At 41.3% G+C, this 23,395-nt stretch overlaps 1 protein-coding gene across 4 annotated transcripts in view; it reads right to left on the minus strand.

The window, feature by feature from the left end:
• Positions 1–23,395, minus strand: part of TEDC1 (tubulin epsilon and delta complex 1) — a 77,059-nt gene that overhangs the window by 51,683 nt on the left and 1,981 nt on the right. For 3 of the 4 annotated variants that reach the window (XM_087732535.1, XM_087732536.1, XM_087732534.1), the window contains exons 3-4: positions 16,976–17,178; positions 3,203–3,373 (exon numbers count right to left, since the gene is read on the minus strand). In XM_087732535.1, coding sequence (XP_087588661.1) covers positions 3,203–3,373; positions 16,976–17,178 — 374 coding nt within the window. The remainder of the gene's footprint in view (positions 1–3,202; positions 3,374–16,975; positions 17,179–23,395) is intronic. The other variant, XM_087732537.1, reaches the window with a different exon arrangement.

Consider the following 23,395-nt stretch of genomic DNA (forward strand, 5'->3'; position numbering starts at 1 on the left):
TTCTTCAGGCAGTACAGTACTATTTCATCAAGACATGAGTCAGCACTTCTAACCTGAAAATACACATCCCTGATCACCCAAGCGATTCAGAATTTTTTCACAAAATCATAGAAACAGAAAAGACCTTCGGAGGTCTTTAGTCCTACCTCCTGCTCTAACAAGGACTACTGCCAATATCAGTTTGTGGCTTTGTGTCTATGAGTCTTGGAAACCTCCAAGGATGGAGACCATTCAGCATCTCTGGTGACCTGCCCCAATGCTGCCCATCATCCCAGAGAAGCTTCTTCTAATATCCCTGAACCTTCCAACCTATAACCAGTGGCCCCTTCCCCTTTGTCTTCTGGTACTGCTGAGAACACCACGGATCCACCTTTGTAACTACCATCCTTGTAACTGAACCACCATCAAATAGCTGAAGGCAGCTATCAAGTGACTTCTCCACCAGAGCAAACAAGCCCAACTCCCTCAACCTCTTCTTGGAGGTCATGCCCCACTTAGCTAGTCCTTGACTATCTTGGTAGCCTCTTGCTGGATCCTCTATGTACAATTCTTACTTCCAGTAGCAATATCCATACTTTAAAAGTACAGAGTTGCAAAGCAGTCATCTCCTGAATAAGAACATATTTTCCAAGTGTGATGTGTTTTTCTCAGAAAGCCCCAAATAGCGAATATGGTATTTTAGAGCCTATGTGAGTCACAGAAGGAAATCTGTGGAAGTGTCGCCACTACTTGGCAAAAACTATAGCTCGTGATCAGCAGTAAATAAGACTGTTCCACAGTTGAGATACATAACCTGTTAAGTTATTAAACAGAGCGAGTAAAAGCCATAATTATCATTTTGTAGAGAAAGCCCTCTGTAAATCTGTCAGCATAATTAAAAAGCATAACACTCATTAGCCTTTTGCATACTGTGTTTGTGGTTTATATGAGAAAAGCAGCAGCTCATACAGAGGTCATATTGGGTCAGCTCTGTCTTCTAACACATAGCAGACTAGTTTAAAAGTTTTGAAATTATTGCAGTAGCACAGCCAAAATTTCTCTATAAAGCGTCAGGAAATATCAATTATTGTTTATGCAGCTGTTAAATTGTATAAGTATGTTATATTTTATGTTACCGTAAATGTTAACATTAATGTGGCACTGTAATGAAGTCCCTTCCAAAGTCACTTTTACCTTTCAATTTTCCTGCTTTTAATTCAGACTAAAATATAAATCAGAGCACTGCATTTTATTACAGCTCTGAACAGAACTCCCACAGTTGCACATGCGTATTTGAGCATGCATAATATCAGTGTGTGACCACATATGAAGGAGCTGGGCTCCAATCTATCCTCCTATGCATACATCCACGATGGCAGCCCTCTACACACACTGCAGAGCACAGTCTGATCGTAAGAATCATCACCAGCACGACTTAGTGCTTTCGGTTTAGTCCAGTGATGACTGTTGGAGAAGACAGTAATGGCACCTTTGGGAAACTGCATGAACAGAGAAACATTATCCCTCTTGCTTATTCTTCCAGATTCTGGAAATCGTGGTCCAGGGAACTGCAGCATAACTAACCTGTCTTTTATATTTGTCTGACTGTAACAGTCCTAACTTTAGAAAACATTTTTCCTTCGATAGCCACAGGGGGAAAAAAGGCCAAGTTTATTTCAAAGTACAATCCCCACAGGAGGTCATCATCTTCCCTGTCAACAAGTTTAGCATGTTGCCCAATCAGCAAATCTCTTGATCATTTCAGTGCCTGATCTGGACCATTGAGAGTACCTCGGTTTGTACTCGAGGCCCCAGATTCAACCTGCTCTTAATTCTTCCTTGGTCTCATTAACTGCAAGCTGAGGTCTTGAAGCTGCCTAATGATTTGTTACTGCCAAGTACTACATAAATCAGAGCACTGATGATGAGTTATGGATATATTTGCCTCACCTACTATAAAAAAAATCAGCATACCTTAAATAGAGGTAGCTTATCAAGGGGAGAAGGTGCCAATCATTTCATTTGAGTTTTATATCACTAAGCCACCTCTCCCAATAGCATCACTGTCTGTAATCTCAGTGCAAAAGCCAAGGACTGCACCTGCACTTACAGTGAATTGCTATCTTCATTCCCAGATCAGGAAAGCACATTCGCAGTGGGCAATGAGAAGCAAAAGGTTATTTTAGATGCTGCACACACAGCACCTGATCTTTCCCTAGGGCTGTCAATCAGACATCTTCCCTAGCAATCAATTCATGTAAAGAACAAAATGTAACCTCATTATAGTTTTCGGCATTGCTCCGTCAGACACGGGATTAAAACCAAGAAGGCATCTTCATTCAAAACCCTCTTGTTCCGATTCTGACAACTTTCTGATAGATGTTGTTCTTTGAGGAGAAATTTCTCAAAACTGTTCCTAGTCTCAAAAAGGTTTTCTGTGAAGGTTCTGGGTACAATACCAAGTGGCTCCACATAAGTTACCTGAAGAGATATGAACGGAGAAAGGGGACCTAGGGAAAACAGTAGTGAATAACTTTTAGGACTATCTTATAACCATTTTTTTAAAATTTGTCTCTGCAGTCACCATCACTGTCAACCTTGGGACTGCAGGCCGTTTCCATCCTAAGCAGACATGATGCTCCCAGATGTCTGTGACTTTCAGACAGGCATATAAACATTATTCATAAATAGGAACAGAACTGGAATCTTAGCAATGCAGAGACCACTATTGATTCCTGACTTAAAAGCAGGTAGATTTTGGGTTCTGCTCAGATGTTCCCTAGTACTTCAGAAAGGGAAACTGCATTTTGTTTTGCTGCTATTACTTCCAACATCCATGCTCAATATTTTGAATACACATTTCCAATGAACTTATAGTTCTGAATCACTACTTCTTTTCTGTGGGACCAGAATGCTGTCTTGCTTCTACCAGGCATTTTCTGAGAAAAATGGAGACAACCTACGGTTGCAGAAGTGAATAATGTGCCAACCTGCAAGAGAGACTTTTATACAACAATTGTAACCTTACGAACACTGTACATACTTCATTTTCTCATGGTTCTGCCCCACTAGGGAAAGGTGGGGGTATTTATATTTAGAGTAATTCACTCTTACCTACAGAAAATGCAGAACTAGCAAACAAGAATAATTTGTACATTTAGCACTAGCTGACAAGGCTTTTAAATAATAAACAATGCCACAGTGAGTTAGAAGAACCATTTACCTTGTGCAAAAGTTTGCATTGCTCTTGGTGCTGAGCATGCAAACTCCGCCACTGGAACCTCAGCCTCCCATTTAACCACTGAAGGTATCGAACATCTACTCTGTCTTCTAGCCCATATTCAGGTGCTATTTCAGTTGTACCTTTCTGGGTGTTAGGCAGATCATCTTCACACTAAAAGCAAAGGAGAATACCAAAATGTTTTACGTTAGCTTCAACACTTTCAAATCATTCAGTAGTGAAGAACATACAAGGCAAACAGGCCAAAGAGGAAAAAAAAATCCCAAAAAAGGAAGTAAGTTCCAGCAGTAGAGAGAAATTGTAATCTTTCAGAATACAGGACTGGGGAACAGCCTAAACAAGTACTGAAGTCTGGAATAAATATCAGCTTCTCAGCTATGACGTGGTAAGCTGTCTCCTCTCCCGTCTTTCATTTTCTGTACCCAGGAAGACACTGTTCCCGAGACAGCAAGCATGTTCTTTACCCAGATGGGAAAAATCACATTTTGACTCGATTCTAATAAGTCAAAGAACATAAAAAACAGACTTAGCTCCTCCAGTGTCTTCCCAAAAGTGCTGCAGGCTGTATTCGGTGACCCCATTTTGTAAATCAATGCCTTATATAGGGACAAAATTGTGGGCCTGTGCTTATCCAGCTAGTTTCTTTTCTCCATCCAGCATTTCCCTTCTTGCAGGATAGAGGAAAAGAAACAACCATCCAGCTGACATTGGCCAGGAGTCCACGGAGGCACTCCCAGTCTTGCATGACCTGACTTGCCTTGTTTTGCCTTCCTCTAAAGTAATTTGTAAAGAAGGGAGAAGCTAAGAGTTTCCTTTGGTTCATCTTATCCCACTTTCCTTCTGCTGCAGAAAAAAAAAAAAAAAAGAACCAACCACCAGCTTCATATCCTGGATGAAATTTCTCCTTGGCTAACGGCATAAAGCAAGCAAAACATTTCTGTCGTATCTCTTTCCCAAGGAACATCGAAGGAATTCCACCTCCCCCAGCCTCTTGCACAAAGAGATCATTCACATTTACAAACAGATCTCTCTCCGTTTTCAGCTAAGACTCCTGCAGATTGCAAATTAAAAAGGGAGGAAGACATGGGTGGTCTTACTTCGGATGCCACTTAAAGTAAGGCTAAGCTGTCAACTTCATCCAGTCTGTAGAAAGTACATACAATAAACACAATCCATAATTCCAGATTTTTTACTACAGCATATCACAATAAGTAGAAATAACATAGAACTGCAATGGCCTGGTTATTCAGAACAGGTGTTCGCCAGCTAAGAAAGTGTCTCCCAGTTGTTGGATTCTAAAGACATTTCTTTAAAGTGAAAATCTAAAAAGCCTACTTGAAACATGACTGTTTTCAAGAAAACACTTAAGCAGATATTTGGACCCATAGACCTTGATGGTATTTAAACATATGTGCTTCCCTGCTTCACAGACTTCCATGTTCAATAAAATCTTACAAAGATTCAGTTGGCAGGCAAAGCTTGAATGTAATTCCAATTTGGATCCTAAACTAAAAATGCAAACTGTAAAATGAAGAGAGTTTAATCCTGCCTTAAATGCAGATTTCAGCAGAAGTGTATCTATAACCATGATCAAATAACCCCCCTAATGCTTGTTTTAACCTAAATATCACCTCAGTTGACAGGGCCTCTAATATTATTTATAAGCACAAAAATGCTGTTCTGGTCACATAACAAAATGCATCAAGATTACAGGTTTTTTCCCTTTGCTCTGTAGCTCAGATAAATGCATGTTATAAATCACAGGGGCACAGGGTTGGTAAAGGGCTTTTCCTTTTAAAGGCACAGATTCATCTTTAAAAAAAAAAAAAAAAAAAAAAAAAAAAGACTATCTCCTTTGTGCCAACTGCAATGTCACTCTTTTTCCTCAGATGCCTTCAGCCCCTTGCCCCTAAATCAAAAGGCACTGTGTCCTAGGGCACTGCAGTCCTAGCTAAGTACCTTCATGGTTCAGGTTGTCTTGCCCCCACCAGGAGAGGTTTCTGGACTATGAAACCATACAGATATGATTACCAAGTTGTCCATAAACACGATGAGCCAAGCAATTAGATATTAGTCACTACAGCAGAAAAAACGCATGTGCAAGCAACATTAAACCACTTCACATAAGCAGCCAGAAAGCCACAAGGCCAAAGACAGACTTGGGATTCCCAGATTAAAATCCGCATTTTCCATAATTTACAGTTCAACTCCAAATTCCCTGGTTAGAGGTTTCAGAACAGCACAAATACCACTCTCCTGGGGATTCATTTCAGGAAGGAATGGCATTAGACTCGATTGCTTTGGGAGTACAGTGACAAACACCATGCAGAGCTAATTTTATTGTAGCAACCTGCCTTATTAATATTAAAATAAGGAAGCCAGCCAATGCATTTTTTAACAGGATCTCTCTATTATTTATTTCACAAACTGCACAAAAAAATTTACTTTTGCTATGAAATACTTAGCCTGGCATAAAGTAAACAAGGTAAAAAAAAAAAAAGGTCTTGCATATTATACTGTGACCTCAATTTCTAGTCCCATCTTTACAATCTAAGACTATTTACTGCTCTCCCAGTGGGAGAAAAATCACTAAAATACCAGCCCAAGCTAGAGCCTTTGCTTCAAATATCACTGTGAATTTATCTAATCTATGCAGCAATACGGGTAGACACCTACATTCACTTCTGAGATACAGAAGTGCATATTATTTAGTCAAAGTCATAAAGAGAGCAGCCAAGGCAACTACCCAGGGCTCTCAATGGCCTCCCTGCACTTAGAATGCTCCACACCAGCTCTGGGAGAGATCATTTCATAGCCACTTACCAGAAAAGCTTTTTGCTTGTAAACTATTTGCTGCAGTTAATATTTCTCTTTGATTCTGTTTCAGAGAAGGGAAGCGCGTGGACTCCAGCTACAGAATGGTGCCACAGTCTTGCAGTACAAAAGCCACATCAGCACGTATCGATACCCTCATTGCAGCGTCAAGAGTCTTTTCCCATTACGCTGGTGATATCAGAGCTAGTCTTGTCAAACTGGACAATGTGGACTCGCCAGAGCACCTGTGATTAGTGTAACTTAAGCAGAAGCTAGAATGAAGCCCCTCAATTCCACTCCGACTGTAACTCACCCCAAACAAGCTTTTTGGTCCTAACAGCTCAAGGTACTGCTGTTAGAAGATTTCAATATCCATTTATTGGCAAGACTCAGAAAAGCAAGCACAAGCCTGATGAAGGTGACATGCGTATATTTACATGAACTCTCTTCAAGCCAACTCCTGAACTACCACCCTGCCCACACTTAGGCAGAACTTAAACCCAGCTCTCCTGTGGTAAAAGATACAGGCAAATAACCAGCTAAGCCCCATAAGAAATACACATTCCAGGACACCACGGATCACCATCCCAACTAAGGTAGCTCACAAACTACAAAACCTACCCTAAGCTCATAAATACATCTCTGGCTTAGTCAGAGCTAAACGCGGTTTATGTCCTAAGTGCATATACTTAAAATTTTTGCAAAGCAGCCTAGAATTCAGTCTCCAACACCACATGAGTTTTGCCCTAAACATTCCTCCCCAGGCTATTTCAAGTCCAATTGTTATGAAAAAAAGATGCCACATCATTCTTCAAAACATGTGAATGCACTTCTCGTTAGACAATGCAGCAAGTGCAAAAACAGCCAACACAGTCCTCACGGCACAAGTGCTCTGAGCAGTCAAGACAGATTCACAAAACACACTGAACTAAAAAAGCCACCAGATATGAAAGTACTTAGATGAAAAGAAGAACGCATGGGAGAAAGGAAGGTGTGAAAAAAAGACACGGGGATGTATCAATTTTCATTCACATTCCATACATCTGAGCAAAAAACTTGTATGCAACTTGCTTTCAAAGAAATTAAATATTAAGAAGTTTCAGCTTTTGTAGCAGAAATAAAGCTTTTCTTTTTGGTTTGAAATACAAAGCAATTCCATGGTATTGGAAACTGGGGAGCAGTTCTACTAACAGTGGATAGAGATAAATTAAACAAGTACTTCATCATAGAAATAGTTTATCAAAGAAGAATATAAGCATCAGTGTGTTTGTAGACATGTGAGAAGGGAGCATTTTTTGCACTACTCACTCCATTTGAGCATTTTAGTGACCTGGTATGTGGTTGACCTTGCTCTGTTCATACACTTCGAATTAAACAAACTCCAAAAATTGTTTTAAGACAAAATTCCTTGCAGATTCAGTGGAGATCTTACAATAGGCCACAAGCAGTACTGCGAAGAAAACCCTCTGTCGTGCAACTTCATCACACTTCTACACTTTCTGTACTTTTCCAATTCATAGAGATACCTTCATGCTTATAAGTTCTTACCTTAATAAATTTACTATGCCCTGCACACACAATGGAAATGAAAAGGCCTGTGCTGCCTGCATTGCTGTAAAAGCCAGGCTATGGCAGGGCTAGCTCCCCGAGAGATGCTCTTTTCTGACTACGAGCTGCCACCTGTCGGTAACGGACGGGCCCCGGCCGCCACCGGCTCATCCCCGGCGTCCTGTGGCTTTTCCCCGGACATCTTCCAAATCCCTTCAAGGATCAGCTCTCTGCTTCCATATTTGGACAGCCAGCAAACAGCCTGCTGTTTTTCCCGTGGAGAAGCAGCCCTACCGGGACATGGATAACGTATTTAACTCATGGATATATGCATTAAGTCAACTCCCTGACATTAATCCTTGAACAGAGCTAAATAAAGCAACTGCCAGTTAAAACCACTAACCCATGCTCCCACCCCACGACTCACTTTCACCTGAGTTAATCTGGGTCTAGACAGAAACTTTACTCTCAGGTACTACTCAGATCTTAACTACACTAAGCATGCAGCCTGGTTTCACAAAGGTGGGAAGGAGCGTATCTAGATCCCTCGCTGCAGGACTCGGGAAAGGCAAAGCAAGCACATAAATCAAGCCAATAAAGTGCTTCTGCAGCTTTTACAGAGCGCTCATTCTGAACTGCTCATAATTCAGACAACGGTTTTGATGTGGCATAACATATGTTAACCTGTGTAATTACAGATCTTTAAACGGAATGTAATTTTTTTAAAAATTAAACACCATAGCCAGAAACAACAGTATCAGACATGCTTTCCTAATTAATACAGCTATATATCTATCTGCAGGAGGGGAAAATGTGAAAAGGAACAATTTGAACAGATGAACGTGAAAGGGACAACACCATCATTAACAGCACCATCAACAACACTAATTGGATTTCCTCCTAGACAAGTAGGATCCAGATTAGACGTATGCATGGAATGATAGATGGTGTAAGAACCCACTCCCACATAATGCACATACCAATTAAATATCCAGGTATTTGCACAGAAGAGTGTTTTCCACAAACCCAAGTGCTCACAATGCAGAAGTTATGCTCATAGCGTATTTAGCAATTAAAAAAAAATAGTGGAAACACAGGATTTTACATAAGGCTTTTTAGCTTGTAAATTTCAATGCCTTTTGTAAGAATTACTACTCACAATAGCACTCCTAAGAGCTCTGCTAGTATCTGAATGGCAAAGAGTGAAAAAGAGAAAGTGCTGGGAGAAGACAGAAGATGTGAACACAGCTCCTACCCATTCCTGCCGTGTTCAAACAAGCCTGTTTGGCAGTAGCCACAGGCCTGAGGCGCTGGAGCAAGTCAGTTCCTCATCCCATCCCTCCTCACTCATTCAGGAGGTTACTTAAGAGCTCTGCAACAGAGCAAAAGCACTATGCCTTTAACAGAGCACAGCAGCATTGCCTAGTCTTTGGAGCTGCAAGGTCGAGGGTACCACTTACTTTTAAAATAACATTTAAATCCCAAAGCTCCCTGCAACATGTGTTCAGACAAAACATGGAAACCAAATATACTAAAACAAACACATGGCAGGGTAGACCTTAACTCACCGCACTTTGCAGGGCTCAGGAAATGCAATATAGATAATGCGCCTTGCACTGCATTTCCTCTGCCGGCAGCCACAGCGCTGCCTGCCCACATCCGTTTTGCTCCACCGTGGCAAGCTGCTGGACAGGGGGTAACCAGTGAAGGGAGAAAGATGCAGCATGCTACATCAGCAGTAAATCTGGCGCAAGAGGCCAACAAGAGAAGAAAGAGTAACTGCCTTCCCGGAGAGGAGAGGCAGGGCTCTGCCGTATACAGAAGGCCTGCCATGCCCTTCTTTGCATGTTCCTTTTGTCCTCCTGAGGAAAAAGTGCTTTATTTCAAAAGGTCCTCCAATGAGAGTTAAACCCTGATCACTTAAAAAGTGGGACAGCAAAAGCTAAGGATGTTGCCATTTAAATCAAAAGGCCATAGAGCAGATAGGTACCAAAGGACCGGCTGCTCCCCGCCACTGGAGGGCAGGAGAGGCACTAAAACATCTTAAAATCACTTGGCTTCTCCAACAGGCAAGGAAGGCGCTCTGTACACAGCATTTCAGTGAAGTACGGAATACCAGTATGAGCATGCTAAGCCTTCCTATTAGCACGCCAGTCCTCATCTTCCTCTCCTCACATGAAAGCGCAAGTGACTCCAGTGCCTGCTGGTAGAACCCCATCCAGAACACATCAGCTGTAACGTCAGGTTCAAGAAATATTGCATTTATTTGAAATTCAGACATTACCCGGAGAAACAGCAAATTCAACAAATTATAAGCCTTTTTGATCATTTCAGACTCCTCTTTTAGAGTGTTTTACCTTGACATGCTGTCTAAATAAAAAAAAAAAAAAAAAAATCTTAAAAGCGTATTCACTGTGTCAGGCAAAAATAAATGTTGTTAACCATGCATTTTCCAGTGCATCACAGGAAATTGTTTTTCGCTGGGAAAAAGGTTCCATGGCAAGTCTGAAGCATGCAATTGAAAAAACACAAAAGATCAGAAGGAACAGCATGTACATATGCACATGCAGAATGACAGGGAGACAATTTCAGCTATCACCTATAACTTGTGCTTTAACACACACCAAAAAAAGTGCATTTCAAGAGTTCAAACTGAAATGTGCTCCAATTGGCAAAAACATATTCCTAATTTAATCACCTCTGACCACAAAATATGTTTCAGACTACAAGCAATATCAGTAACTAAGGAGATAAAAATTAGCACTTCAGGGTTCAATAGTTACCTATTCAGGAACTGACTTTAAAAAGTACAAAAGGCAGAAAAGCAAAATTCAAAGCAGCACTGCTACCTGGCAGAAGTGAGGTGAGGGAAATTCTGCAGGAGAAACTTTAGGGATCCTGTGCCCTCTGTTTAGGTTTCAGGGATGGCTTTTAAAAAAGTGTTCCTTAGCAGCTACTGAATACGGCAACAATAGTAACAAAAAAGGGCAAAAAGATACATGGTAAGAGTTACTAGGAGGACAGGAGGACAAAGAGAATAAAGTGTAGGCACAGGGAATAAGGGAGGGAAATCAAAAAATGAAAGCTGACAGACTAATATAGCCCATAAAGATCTGGAAAGTAATTATGCTTCTGAGCCAGAATCAATAGGTTAATAAAATTCCCTCCTCCGTCCCCACTGGAATAGGTGAAGAGGGGAAAAAAACCAGAAAATTTATATTTACTGACACTAGTGCCAACGGTTTTCTGGTTTTCTGCTGAGGGGAACACCAAGCTTGGCTGCTACGTTAACACTTTCCTCTAATAACATGGTTTATGGAACAGCAGTGACGGTCAAGATTTCTATAAGAGAAAGGCATTTCAACAACAAGATTAGACCAAGCATAAGCCTTACACTATATTGGAAATATCCGGTGAGCCAAACTAGACCGTGACAAACAAAAGATTAATCAAATTGCAAACCTAAGAGTCACAAGGCATGTTTAGTTTCATTTTTCCCCACCAGAAGTAATTAAACTGAGTTCACTTTGGCATGCTAGAGACGCACGCATGAATTCCAACTATAATAGCTCTATTTGTTGATTACTATAAATTCACAAAAGGGGAGGGGCATCCAATTTTACTCCGAGGGCAAGAGGCAGGCAGAGGGAATTAGTGGAACCAAGAACCTATGTTTGTACAACATATCCTGGTGATAATGAGGGATATAACATCATTACCCCATCTAAAAAAAAAATCAACAGCCTCCGTGCATAAATTATGGGGCACACAGATTAATTTCAGCTGTAGAAATAATACCAGTGCAGGCAGTATTCCTCCCTGGAAACAGAAGGAATACCTGCTCACAGAGTACCACTATTATCTCACGAACCATCGTAGATTTGGAGAAAGCTATGATGATATCACTAGAATTTAAAAAGTGAGGCAAAAAAAATTAGTCAAATACTGAATGTGCTAAAAAGGCAGGTTTATATCAAACAATTATCTGCTTCTCAGAGAGAGAGAGAATACGAAAACTCCCCAGGTCTGCCTTACAGGTTCAGTGAAGGACAGCGTTTCACCTACCAGATTTCAGATGTGTTTTGTACTCTCAGATTTTCATGTGTAAATAGGAATCAACGAACGGCACTTGAGAATAATCTGCATGTATGTGATCACCAAAGCAAGAAAAGATGTTAAGACTGACATCACGGCAGTGCATATTTGAGACAGAAATCCACAAGGGGTGTAAAAAGACTTTGAAGACAACATCCATCAATTAATTGCCTAGTGCTTTAAGGCAATAACAACCAGGGAGAATTCCCAAGTAGACACTTCAGTAAATCGATATGAACCTCCAATTCAGATTGTACTTAAGTCTTTATAGATCTAATAGAATTAGTGATTTTGTTGGGTTTTGGGTTTTTGGGGTTTTTTTTGTTTGTTTGTTTGTTTTTAAGGTGTTGACCAATGCAAGGTTTGAACTTTCACTTACTGCCTCTGGAGCCACCAACCTGCTGACGGATCAGCACAGTAAATTCAGGGAACAGACTTGCGCTAGAGCAGCCAGGTACTAGAGTCTGACATGCACCACCGATCCCCTCTTCCCTCTCCTGTTCCTCCTGCACAGCCACACAGGCTCCAGTCAGCTCTTTTAACTGTCAGCCCCCTCGGTTTATAAACTTCACATACTGGAAGAGAGTCACAGGTGGATGGCTAGAGAGGGCAGTGGCTCCTTCAGTCCCGCTCACTGAGGCATCCTGCAGCAGGCAGGCAGTACCCTGGCTCAGGAGAGACTGCAGCGCTGCCCTTCCAAAAAATGTGAGCTGGAGGCTGCGTGAGACAAGGTGCCCTGAAGGATTTTCTTACCTAACACACAAAAGCAGTCAACCCATACAATCATCCTAGGCTGCTAACCATACCTGTCCTTACCCACAACTACCTCAAGATTTTTAATTACATTAGCCACATTAAGCACTACCTCCTGCCACCTTAACCTAACCCTTTCATCATGCTTTCACCATAGTTTAGTTTGTAATTTTAGGAATAACTTAACCTTTGATTCTGAAGATGTAACTGAATGTAAAAGTAAGCTTGCGGAAGCCTTCCCCAGCTCAGGATCTTAAGATTATGAATTCTATGCAGCGGCTGAGCTCCATGTCCATCATGTGTCATGAATACCCTTGTCCCTCTATAAATAACCGACCTGAAATCGTTTAGAGCTGATGGAAGTGTTCAATTTGCAGGGGAAGAAAACTGTGTTGCTAAGGAACTGCAAAGAAGAAAAGGCCAGAGAGTGGTAATCTGAAATGAAATGAAAGGAATTAATTTAATTGGCTCTTGATATGTTGGGTATTTGGCATATTATCAGCAATTTAGCAGGCTGTAGGCTTTGTTTCAAACTTAGGCTGAAAGAATAGTCAGAACACAACTGCACCCTTAATTTAGGGATTAGCTGCATTCTCTCTTCTTCGCACAACAGATCCTGTCCACTTTTCAGTCAAAATTTTAAAAGGAAACCACATGAATATCAGTTTGAACTACAGCTATGCCTACAGTTCTTGAGACTCCCATTTTTTTAGATTAAGACAAAGGGTAAGGATTTTCTCCACGTTTATTTTCACTAGTAGACCAACAGATGTGCTTTGCCAGTAAGTACTGGCTTTCATGCTTTGCTGATTTTGGCAGAGATCTCAGCAATGCACCGAACCAAATACTATTTAATGGATTTTTGTTTTGCAACATTTTCATTTCAGGAAAATATTTTCAATTGTTTATAATCATTTTTAAAAAAAGACTCCATGCGGTGGAAGATTTTTCAAGCTCTTTCTCAGCTGAGAATTTCAGTTGTTTTAAAGAGCATTTCCTTTTCTTCTTTTTTGAGACAGATCTTTCTCTAGTGAAGCTTTTTTCCCTTCTTTTACCTTTTTCCTTCAATTTACTTAAATAGAAGAGAGTTACAACTGCAGAGACTACATCTCTGGCATGTTTAGCAACGCCTTCACAATTTGTTACACATCTTCCAACACTTCGCTTAAGTATCACAAATGCTGGGTATTTAACATTCCCAGCGTCAAAATTCCAGCACTTCAATTGTTCAAGTTGTACTTTAACTCACAAGATGTCAGGTATCAAAACTGACAACCTCACCTTTTTCCTTTTTTACTATGATTTCAGAGCCTATATTGTTGAACACCGTCTGACTGATGAGTACTTTGCCACATGAAGGTACCCCATAAAATAACAGTAGCTATCAAATAACAATATATAACCATAACAAAACTATCACACTTCTATGCAAAAAACAACAGGCTTTCATGAGTAGTTTACAAGAAACTGACTTACTAATCAAAATGAGGTGTGAACCACCTACCCTCTCCTTCACACTCACCATTATCTCCTTACCTGTGCATTTCTAGATCTTAATTTGGTTGGGTCTTACTGGTTGAATTTATTGGTTTTGTAATGCCTCGTTGATAAAATAAAAGATAAGAGCTGTCCCTCACAATTCTGTTTAACTTTCTTGTGATGCAGAATCACAAAACACACTATTTACACATTCTCCACTGTAACTACATTCTATCATTTTTTCCCCTATGAATATTATTTTTATTGGAGTATGAAAACTTGCTAGATGAACACCATACAAGAAATGTTGCCATTAATACAACACGCTTTACATACACATGCTAACTCCAACTCCCAGTCTCTAAAATTTTTGTCTGGCCTGTTGAAAAAAACTTTCCAGACCTGTAAACCTTTCCAAACACTGTTTCAGACAGTTATTGGATAAAAACATGAAATATGTATTCCATGTGTTTTGAGAAACACAAGTAGAGCAGGTTAGAATTGCAGTGAAAGGCACAGCAATAAATTTCTCAGTGTGCCTCTGTGTGGCCGTAAGAGATAACATTGTATTACCACAGTTCTTGCAAGTCTTTTTGGAAAATGCAAAACTTAAGACCTTCAGAGAAAATAACATAGGCACTGCCCCGTTTCCTGAATTCACGTTGCTGCTACACTTCACTCATCACTCTTTTGTAATAGAAATTAAGGACACAAAATAATCTGCTACCACACAAGAAAAACAAGAAAAAGATAAGAAAAGTTTAAAGTAAAAAAAGTTCTCCAGAAGTGTGTTTTCCCTAAAGTCTCACGGCACACATCACCAGAGGGCACCACCACTCACACCCAGTGCACCAAGCACAGCTTCGTGTGCTCCCTCTTCTGTGCAGCAAACAATTGTAGTGTAGCACAAGTCGTCTGTTTCCTCAAAATATTGTTAATAATGTTGTTACAAAGGTGACTCTTCCCTTTGAACTGTTTCCCGTTTCTACAAACATTTTCCTTCTGAAGGCACTGTATCTCTATCATAGCTTTCCAAACTCTTGCTTTCCCGCTTTGCTGTCCCCTAAAAAGATGCTGGAAAACCAGGCAGCCTACAGTCTAGGGGAGCACGTATATGGAATCACGAAGACCACAAGGTCTTAGACATTACAAGGTATCAGCAGTGTCCTTTGCCAAAACACGAGACAATTCTGTGAGCCTGTCATTTTGAACCATGACGACCAGCAATTAATGTCTGACCAGATGAAGATGACTTAGAACAAACTCACAACCACCTAGAGAGACTTCAGCCACACTAATCCATTGCACTGACCAGTTTAAATTCAGCCTATGTTATCTGTTGTGTTAAGAGCAAGGCCAGTTTAATTGCAGCAAACTAGATACAAGCATGAGAAAAACATCATCTTCTCTCCTGAGCTTCTCACTCTATGCTCCAGAGCAATTGTCTATATAGTAACAAGCAGAGCAATTGTCTATATAGTAACAAGTGCATGTGGTCTTAAACGCAAGGAATGGATTTTAAAAGCAGTATTACCAAACATTATTAGACTGTGGTTTCGTGGGGTTTTTTTGCCTTTCTTTCTTTTTTTGATCACTTGCATATATTGCAGCTAAAGCAGACACACAGCTATCCTTAGCTTACTTCAGAGAAGGCTTTCTATGTCTGAACATCTTTTTGTTGATGGAAACAGCACAATATACCCCACAGTTGTCTCAAGGAGGCTATAGGGTCATTAGTTATCCCAAGAGCAGTAGCTGCCATTGAGATCTTGATGTTTTTAAAAAGTACTACTTGCCTTAGGATTACTTGCTCTACCCAATGCCAACATACCCAGCATTCATCGCTAACCTGTTTGCCTACACTGTAGAACCACTGATGCTACAGGCAGGAAGCACAAAACTCAGAAGCACAGAGATCATTTCAGAGGGACATTCAAGGCATTCAGAGGGACCTGGACAAGCTCGAGAAGTGAGTGTATGTGAACCTCATGAGGTTCAACAAGGCCAAGTGCAAGGTCCTGCACCTGGGTCGGGGCAGCCCCTGGTATCAGTACAGGCTGGGGGATGAAGGGATTGAGAGCAGCCCCATGGAGAAGGACTTGGGGGTGCTGGTGGATGAAAAACTGGACATGAGCCAGCAACGTCCGCTCGCAGCCCAGAAGGCCAGCCGTATCCTGGGCTGCATCAAGAGAAGCGTGGCCAGCAGGTCGAGGGAGGTGATTCTGCCCCTCTGCTCTGCTCTGGTGAGACCCCACCTGGAGTGCTGCGTCCAGCTCTGGGGCCCTCAGCACAGGAAGGACAGGGACCTGTTGGAGCGGGTCCAGAGGAGGGCCACAAAAATGATCAGAGGGCTGGAACACCTCTGCTATGAGGAAAGGCTGAGAGAGCTGGGGTTGTTCAGCCTGGAGAAGAGAAGGCTGTGGGGAGACCTTATTGCAGCCTTTCAATACTTAAAGGGGGCCTACAAGAAAGATGGGGACAGACTTTTTAGCAGGGCCTGTTGCAATAGGACAAGGGGTTTTAAACTAAAAGAGGGCAAATTTAGACTAGACTAGATATAAGGAGGAAATTTTCTACGATGAGGGTGGTGAAACACTGGAACAGGTTGCCCAGAGAGGTAGTAGATCCCATCCCTGGAAACATTCAAGGTCAGGTTGGACGGGGCTCTGAGCAACCTGATCTAGTTGAAGATGTCCCTGCTCATTGCAGGGGGGATGGACTAAATGCCTTTAAAGGTCCCTTCCAACCCAAACTATTCTATGATTCACTTACTTGCACTCCTCCACACTGGTCTCACCTATTCTGGAAACAAAAATCAGGGAATTCAAGCAGGGATGGGAGTCTGAGAAAGAGAAGGAACCCAGACCACCTGTACACAGAAAGCTTAAAGAAGGGAAAGAACACAGCTTCCAGATGCTGGCCCCTTTAATTTTTTTTAAAGCTGGAGTAAAGCATTTATTTGTAAAGGTACCAAGATACTAGACATTACACACTAGTGATAACACGGCTGCTGTCACAGAACATTACTTATGGACAGATAAGATGGAAGGACACAAACAGGCTCACCGTGCACACAGAGGTTTCATCCCCAGTCTTTACTCTGTTCCGAGCCAAAAGCTGCTCCAAGAGGCTGAGTCTGTGCAGCAGCCAGGAAAATGCCAGCAGCAGCTCCCGACTACCCGCTGAGCCATCGGGGGGGAGCCGATAGAGTTCTGGCCTGCCATAGCCGTGGTACCACAACGCTGATTTTACAAACCTAATTTGGTTATCTGAAAAGAAGAAAACAATTAAGAATAACACACTGCACTACTCAATGCATTTACCCATTCAGTTCCAGAAACTGCTGCTGCCTCTGAGACCAAGATTTTTAATCAAGCCTAAGATTAGTGGAGGACAGTGGAGACTACAGTCGTTACCAACAACTGATAAAGGACAGGAGGTAAAGGGTAAAAGCATTTCTTATGCTGCCCCATTCCGATCTACAGAACTACTGCTAAGGGACAAGAAGAAATTCAAAGTTGAGATCAAGGCCAGTAATGGCCTCTTGGAGATTAACAAAGACCAAGAAGGTAAACAGCCATCCCCACTATAACAGGACGCCAATTCACCTATTCGTTTTTTACAAGCCACCAAGCGTGCTATGAATTAGTAAACACTCTGAGTCAATTTACCCCTGAATAAAACTGGAATTTAGTGATAGGAGTTTCACAGCAAATCTCTGAGCACCGGTGAGCAGGCAGAGATAATGCAGCACACCACACAGCATGCCAAACCACATACACTATTTAATTCTCAGGAATGCTCTGATCCATATTCCTTCACACCAGCAAATGTTACCCAACAGCTACAAGACAGGCACTACGTAACTGTAAACTACGGAGGAAACAGAGAAAATTATTATTAAAAAAGGTTCTGACCAGTAAGCCTCAGCTCTGTACTAAATAAAACTATAATAAAGAACATAATTAGGGGGCACAATGATAAACAATACATATTGGGGAAGAATCAACAGTTGTTGTAAAAGGAAGTCCTGCTCAAAAAGCTACTGGAGTTCTCCAAAGGCAACAACAAGCAAGCAATTAAGGAAGATTCAACGAATGCAGGACATTTAGACTTCCCAGTGGGATTCAACTAGCACAAAGAAACTAAGCCACTGTGGTCGAGGGAGAGGGAAGGCCCTTGAATCAATGACAAGTGCCTAGCAGACAAGAACCAGAGGGCAGGAACAAGTGGTAGCTCTGTGCTAAACAGTTGCTGTTCAACCAACTCAAAATGACACACAGACAATGTGATAGTGACAAAGTTTGGTGTTGATGTGATATTACTCAGTAGTAAGGAATGCAGGCAGATCGTGAAGGATTGCAGAGCCTAATGAGCCCAAGCTTAAAAATGACAGATCAAATTCTTTTTAGAAAAAATGAAAAATTATGCACACAAGGGAAAAAACAATCCTAACTTTACTGACATAGCAACGGGCTTGGAGCTGACCACTGGACTCAGGAACAGAATCTTAGGTGATAAGATTTTTCATTACAATATCACACTTGGTTCTCATATGCATCCAAAAGCAAACTGAATGTGAGAAACCTAGAAAGGAAACTAAACAGAACACAGGGAACAACATTATATTGTTCTCTATACCCACTATGACTCCGCGTCTCAAATTCAGAGTGTTATTTTATTTCTTCAGTCCCGAAAAGGCTACAGAAGACTTGGAAAAAACAAAGAGAAAGGACAAGTACGATCACAAGTACAGAACAGCTTCATTGTAAGAACTGATGACATAGCCAAGAAGATGACTGAGAATGGATACAACAAAACTCTTCAAAACCGTGAGTGCTGTGGAATGGGTGGATAGGGAATAATTTGTTTGCACAACATTCAATACAAGAACTGTGAGTCACCAAAGCATGGGAGTCAAAACAAGTTAAAGAGATGACCTTCACACATACAGCAAAGCTCGGAAATTCCTGGCCATGAGGCACTACGGACACTGAGAGTTACACAGGCTCAAGGAGGAACTGAATTTACAGAACAGGAGTTCATGGAAGCTTATGAAACACAAAAATATCCTCTCTGGTTTGGGAAGTCTGAGATGTAAATTACTGGAGGCTGAAAGAATACCCCCCCCTTGAAAGCATCCTTCTGTATTTGCTCTTTTCTTTCCCCTGGGCATCCACTTTTGACGGCTGCCACAGCTACATGGAGTTAGAGGAGCCTTCAGTTTGATCCAGTTTAGGCATTCTTACGAAGCAAGGAAGAAAGTTGCTCCCGTTTTCCAGTATAATGCTTCAGTGTCTCCGTAGGGTTTCATAAAAAAGGTACACACTCACACACCCAAAAATAACAGGAAGTATAAACCTTACACAATCAAGGATTGTCACTGCTGTCCTTAATTAACACATCAATTCATCACATTACATATTCATTTGCCTGCTCCCTGCCACTTGTGGTAAAAACATCCCTTAGCGTTGACACATATTGTAATCTTTCTTTGTCTGGCATCGACTGCTGAAGCTCAAAAACCACATAATGACCGACTTCAAAACAAAAAACAAGAAAAAAATCCTGTTGCTCTCAAAAGGAACTTGTTAATTACAAGAGACTCTCACAGTAAAGAGTGGTTGATTTATCTTGGTTTGCAAAATGCTAAAGGAGTCTTATCCACCAAAAGAGATACAAAGCCAAGACACAAGGAGGAGCTATAAGCTGACCGATGATAGTAACCCTATAGGAGCAATACATTGCTACAGCTCTGCTGAGGCTGGAAGGAGCTGGTAGTCATAAAGAGCCACCAAGCCCTTTGCGCCTTGACAAACCAGAAGAAGATATATTGTTTGCACTGTGAGCAACTTTAGATTTAGGGAAACAAGAGTGCAGATCCCTAAGGGGATGTCTACTTCCAGAGTGCTCCTCAGTCCAAACACACAGCTGTAACTGTTATACAGATTACTTACTACACATCTTCAGCAGTAGGAGTGGGAATACGTGATTGGCCACATGAAAGCTACAAATGAATTCCTGACAAAGACATTAACCATGACTGAAGAACAAAAAAACAAGATGAGGAGCATGATTAAGCAGGTGACACGGTGGTGCAGAGCTACTAATTTTTTGCAGGACTAGTGTTTTGCGTAGCAGAGCTTCTACAGGGACACATGACAGTTGGGCAATCGGTTTTAAACCTAGCTTGTTTCTGCATTACAGACACTAAAAGGAAACCCAAGCACCTAAACCACTCCGTTTGCTCCTTTTACAGAACCTGTGAATGTAAAAACAAGCAGCTTCCCTTCACGATGCTAGGGTGGCAGAAATGCCTATGGTTTGCTAAAAATCTTGCTGTAGATAGGCACTCCAATCTCTCACGCACAGGGGGAGCACTCAGATATTAGATTTTATTTTGATCACTCTTGAACATTCTCACATGAGATAGGTTTTCATATTGCCCTTTCCTTTTCTTTGTGCATTTGTCAAGAAAGGAACTGCCATAACAGGTAAAGGCAGAAATACTCCAAAAGGGAGATCAGTACACAGTTTCCTCCTTTTTCAAAGCAAACAAGCATCACATGCTGCCATCTGCAGTTCAGGAAGCTGCCCAAGAAATCATATATGAAAGAGAAGGAATAGAGAGCAAGCCAGGTGGTTTTTTCCTTTATCACCATTTCCCTGCTCTGATATACCACTCAGGACCAGATTCACCAAGGTAATTCGCCACCTGAATTTCTGTGTTTCTCTGGTCCTTTATCTTCCCCTGTTTCATCTCTCCCTCTGCAAAACGTTGCCCTCACATGAGAGGGTACAACTAGTGCATCAGGCAGGAACTGTGGGTGAGCGGTCAAAGCATAGATCTGGGACTGGGGCTGAAAGAGCCTTTCCATGACCTTAAAGAAGTCACTTAGTTTTCCTCATCTCTACAGTGCTCTGCTTACAAGGAAACGGTGCTCAGATAAATGGCAGTAGAGGCTATATAAGTACCCAAGACCACGACAGATTCCTCCATAATGTGCAGCCGAGAGAGAGAGAAAAAAACATCACTCAGATAGCAGATAACACCAATCACTCAAACTCCTCCTCTTTGACAACATCATCTTACGGCATTTCATTAGGATTAGGCAATTTATAGAGAAAGAGCCGCACAGTCCTTCCAACTAATCCCCTTCTACATGCACATTATTTATAAAAGTACGTTCAGCCAGTAAGATCAAGCTATGGATGAACCTCAGTGTTCAGCTCTCTTAAAACTATACTCAAGCTATGCTCTTCCACTTTATGAATCATGCAGAATATTTTCAGTGAATTACGACATGATATTCAAATAAGGGTTATGCGGTAGTCTGGCTAAGATGGAAAGGAACTAAATCAAGTACAAGAACAGAGAGATACATTACTTCATGCACTCAGGCAAGAAACACCTGCATAGGTAGTGGTATCATGGGAAACTACTGCTGCAGAAGAACATTTTCTGCTTCATTTGTCAAACAAAGAAAAATATATTGCAGCTCCAGACCTCTTTCCCATACTATTAAAAAAATGAATTGCAACTCGAGAAATGAAACATTTCCTCTATCTAAACACAGATTGCACTGCTACCTAGTGTGGTTGTTAACCAAGACTGTCAGCTCTCAGCCTCTGTGAAGAAAGAGCAGCATGAAACCGCTAATCATGACTTCATCAGCAAGGTTATGCCCAGTGTACTATGACACAGCTTACTTTGACTCGTACTCCACTGGCGAGAGGCCCCTTGTTCTGACATGTTTAAGGGGCTAGAGCGTATTAATGGTTTCCCACCAAAGTTACCAGTAAGTGTTTTTTACTGTGTGAAGAAAAAAAATTTTTTTCAAAATGGGAAACCAAGAGACCTTTGCAGAATTTTATAACCACTGACTAGCAGGCTTCAGTGGGGTTTCTGATTTCTTTTTGCAAGAATGCAATAGTTCCTACATTTTAAAACACCAATCTGCGTGGATTTTTTGTATGTGATTTTTGAAATATTTTATTTTCTCCTAGCTATGCTATAAAATACATCAACCATTTAAAAACATGACGCAGAAAGTTTTTCTAAACAATTTCACATCACAACCATAACAAGAGAATGGCTAGTAGCTGTTCTATTCAAAGCAAATTTTAACCTCCTCTAAAATTCACCTACATGACAGGACCAGATCAAAAACTGACCAATGAAACCTACTAACTTGAAACAGAAATACGCACTGGGGTGCCACTTCAGAAGTCACTTGATAAAAAGGAATTCCCAGAACAAGCAAAAATTTTCTGGAAAAATCTGTCCTTTTCCATGGGCAAAACCTGCAAGAACATTCTGTCCTTGCAACGCACTGCTTTCTTCTAGCACCTCACAACTGCAAATGGCCCAACATCTGGAATGCAGTCTTTGAAATGTAGGTCTCGCTCTACAGAGTAGCGAGAAATACCACTGTGACCCCCAACAATACACACAGACTACAGGCCAAAGCTCAGTGTTTCCTTCGGAAAAAACTTGTAGCCTAAAAAAAGGAAAGGGTACAAGACCATTGGAGTATGGCTTCTCTTTTCCAGAAAGCTGTTCCTATGCCCATGCACACAGTCACCCTCATACTTCAGAGCCTTCCTCTGGGATCTGGCAACTGCTGCTCTCCTTGTTTTAGCCAAGATAATTAAGAGGTTCTACAAAAGCAGCAAAGAAAGGAATGCCTGATCCATGGACTAAAGCACTAGACATGGATTAGAGGAATCCATTTCAATTCTTTGTTGTGCTACAGGATCCTGTGCAAACCTGAGAAAGTTATTTAGTCCCTGTGCCCAAGGCTTCCACTTCATTTCCTTGAAATAAATACATGAAAGGCCACAAGTGCTCCAGAGCAGTGACAGAGAAGAAAGGCAGTAAAATATTGATTGTGTTCGCAGCAGACAACTCATTCACTTGGCCAAACAAAGGTAATTAGTGTAATTTGAAAAACAGTATGGCTATCCAACCTGAGTTTCAGCTTTAATCACCAATTTGTGACTAAACAAGTTTCTTAAAAGTCAGCTCAGCAATTCTGAGCAGAACCACACATTCCTACCTTGCAATCTACCAGCAGAGGCTGGCTTTGCTCTCTCTAGAACCAACAACCTGCCACATGCACATGGAAATCCCATCTCTAAATGCTACAAGCAAGTAGTATGGAAGCAGCTAGGATTCAAGGAGGCTGCACTTGGGTCGGACCACCTCCACAAAGCTGCAGGAGACAGCCAATAAATTGACTTACCATACACAGCAGATCGTGGATGAGTAGAAAAGCAAAAATAGCCAAATGAAAAATAGCAGTCCTGTGAGTAACACAGAACCATGTTGATTTCCTGCTGAGCTACAAGCAAAACTATGCTGGTTTTGCTCCACACTCCTTGAGAGAGAACATCCACAATGCTTAGCCTTTTTAAACTCCATTTACAGAGCCATCAGACTCCCAGCTCTTCAGAGGCTTAAACAATGTTGTTTAGGGTTTGTTT

This window comes from Nipponia nippon, unplaced genomic scaffold (genome assembly GCF_047370975.1).
Source record: "Nipponia nippon isolate SJK-2023a ecotype South Korea unplaced genomic scaffold, ASM4737097v1 scaffold_5, whole genome shotgun sequence".
In the NCBI taxonomy this organism is placed as follows: Eukaryota; Metazoa; Chordata; class Aves; order Pelecaniformes; family Threskiornithidae; genus Nipponia; species Nipponia nippon.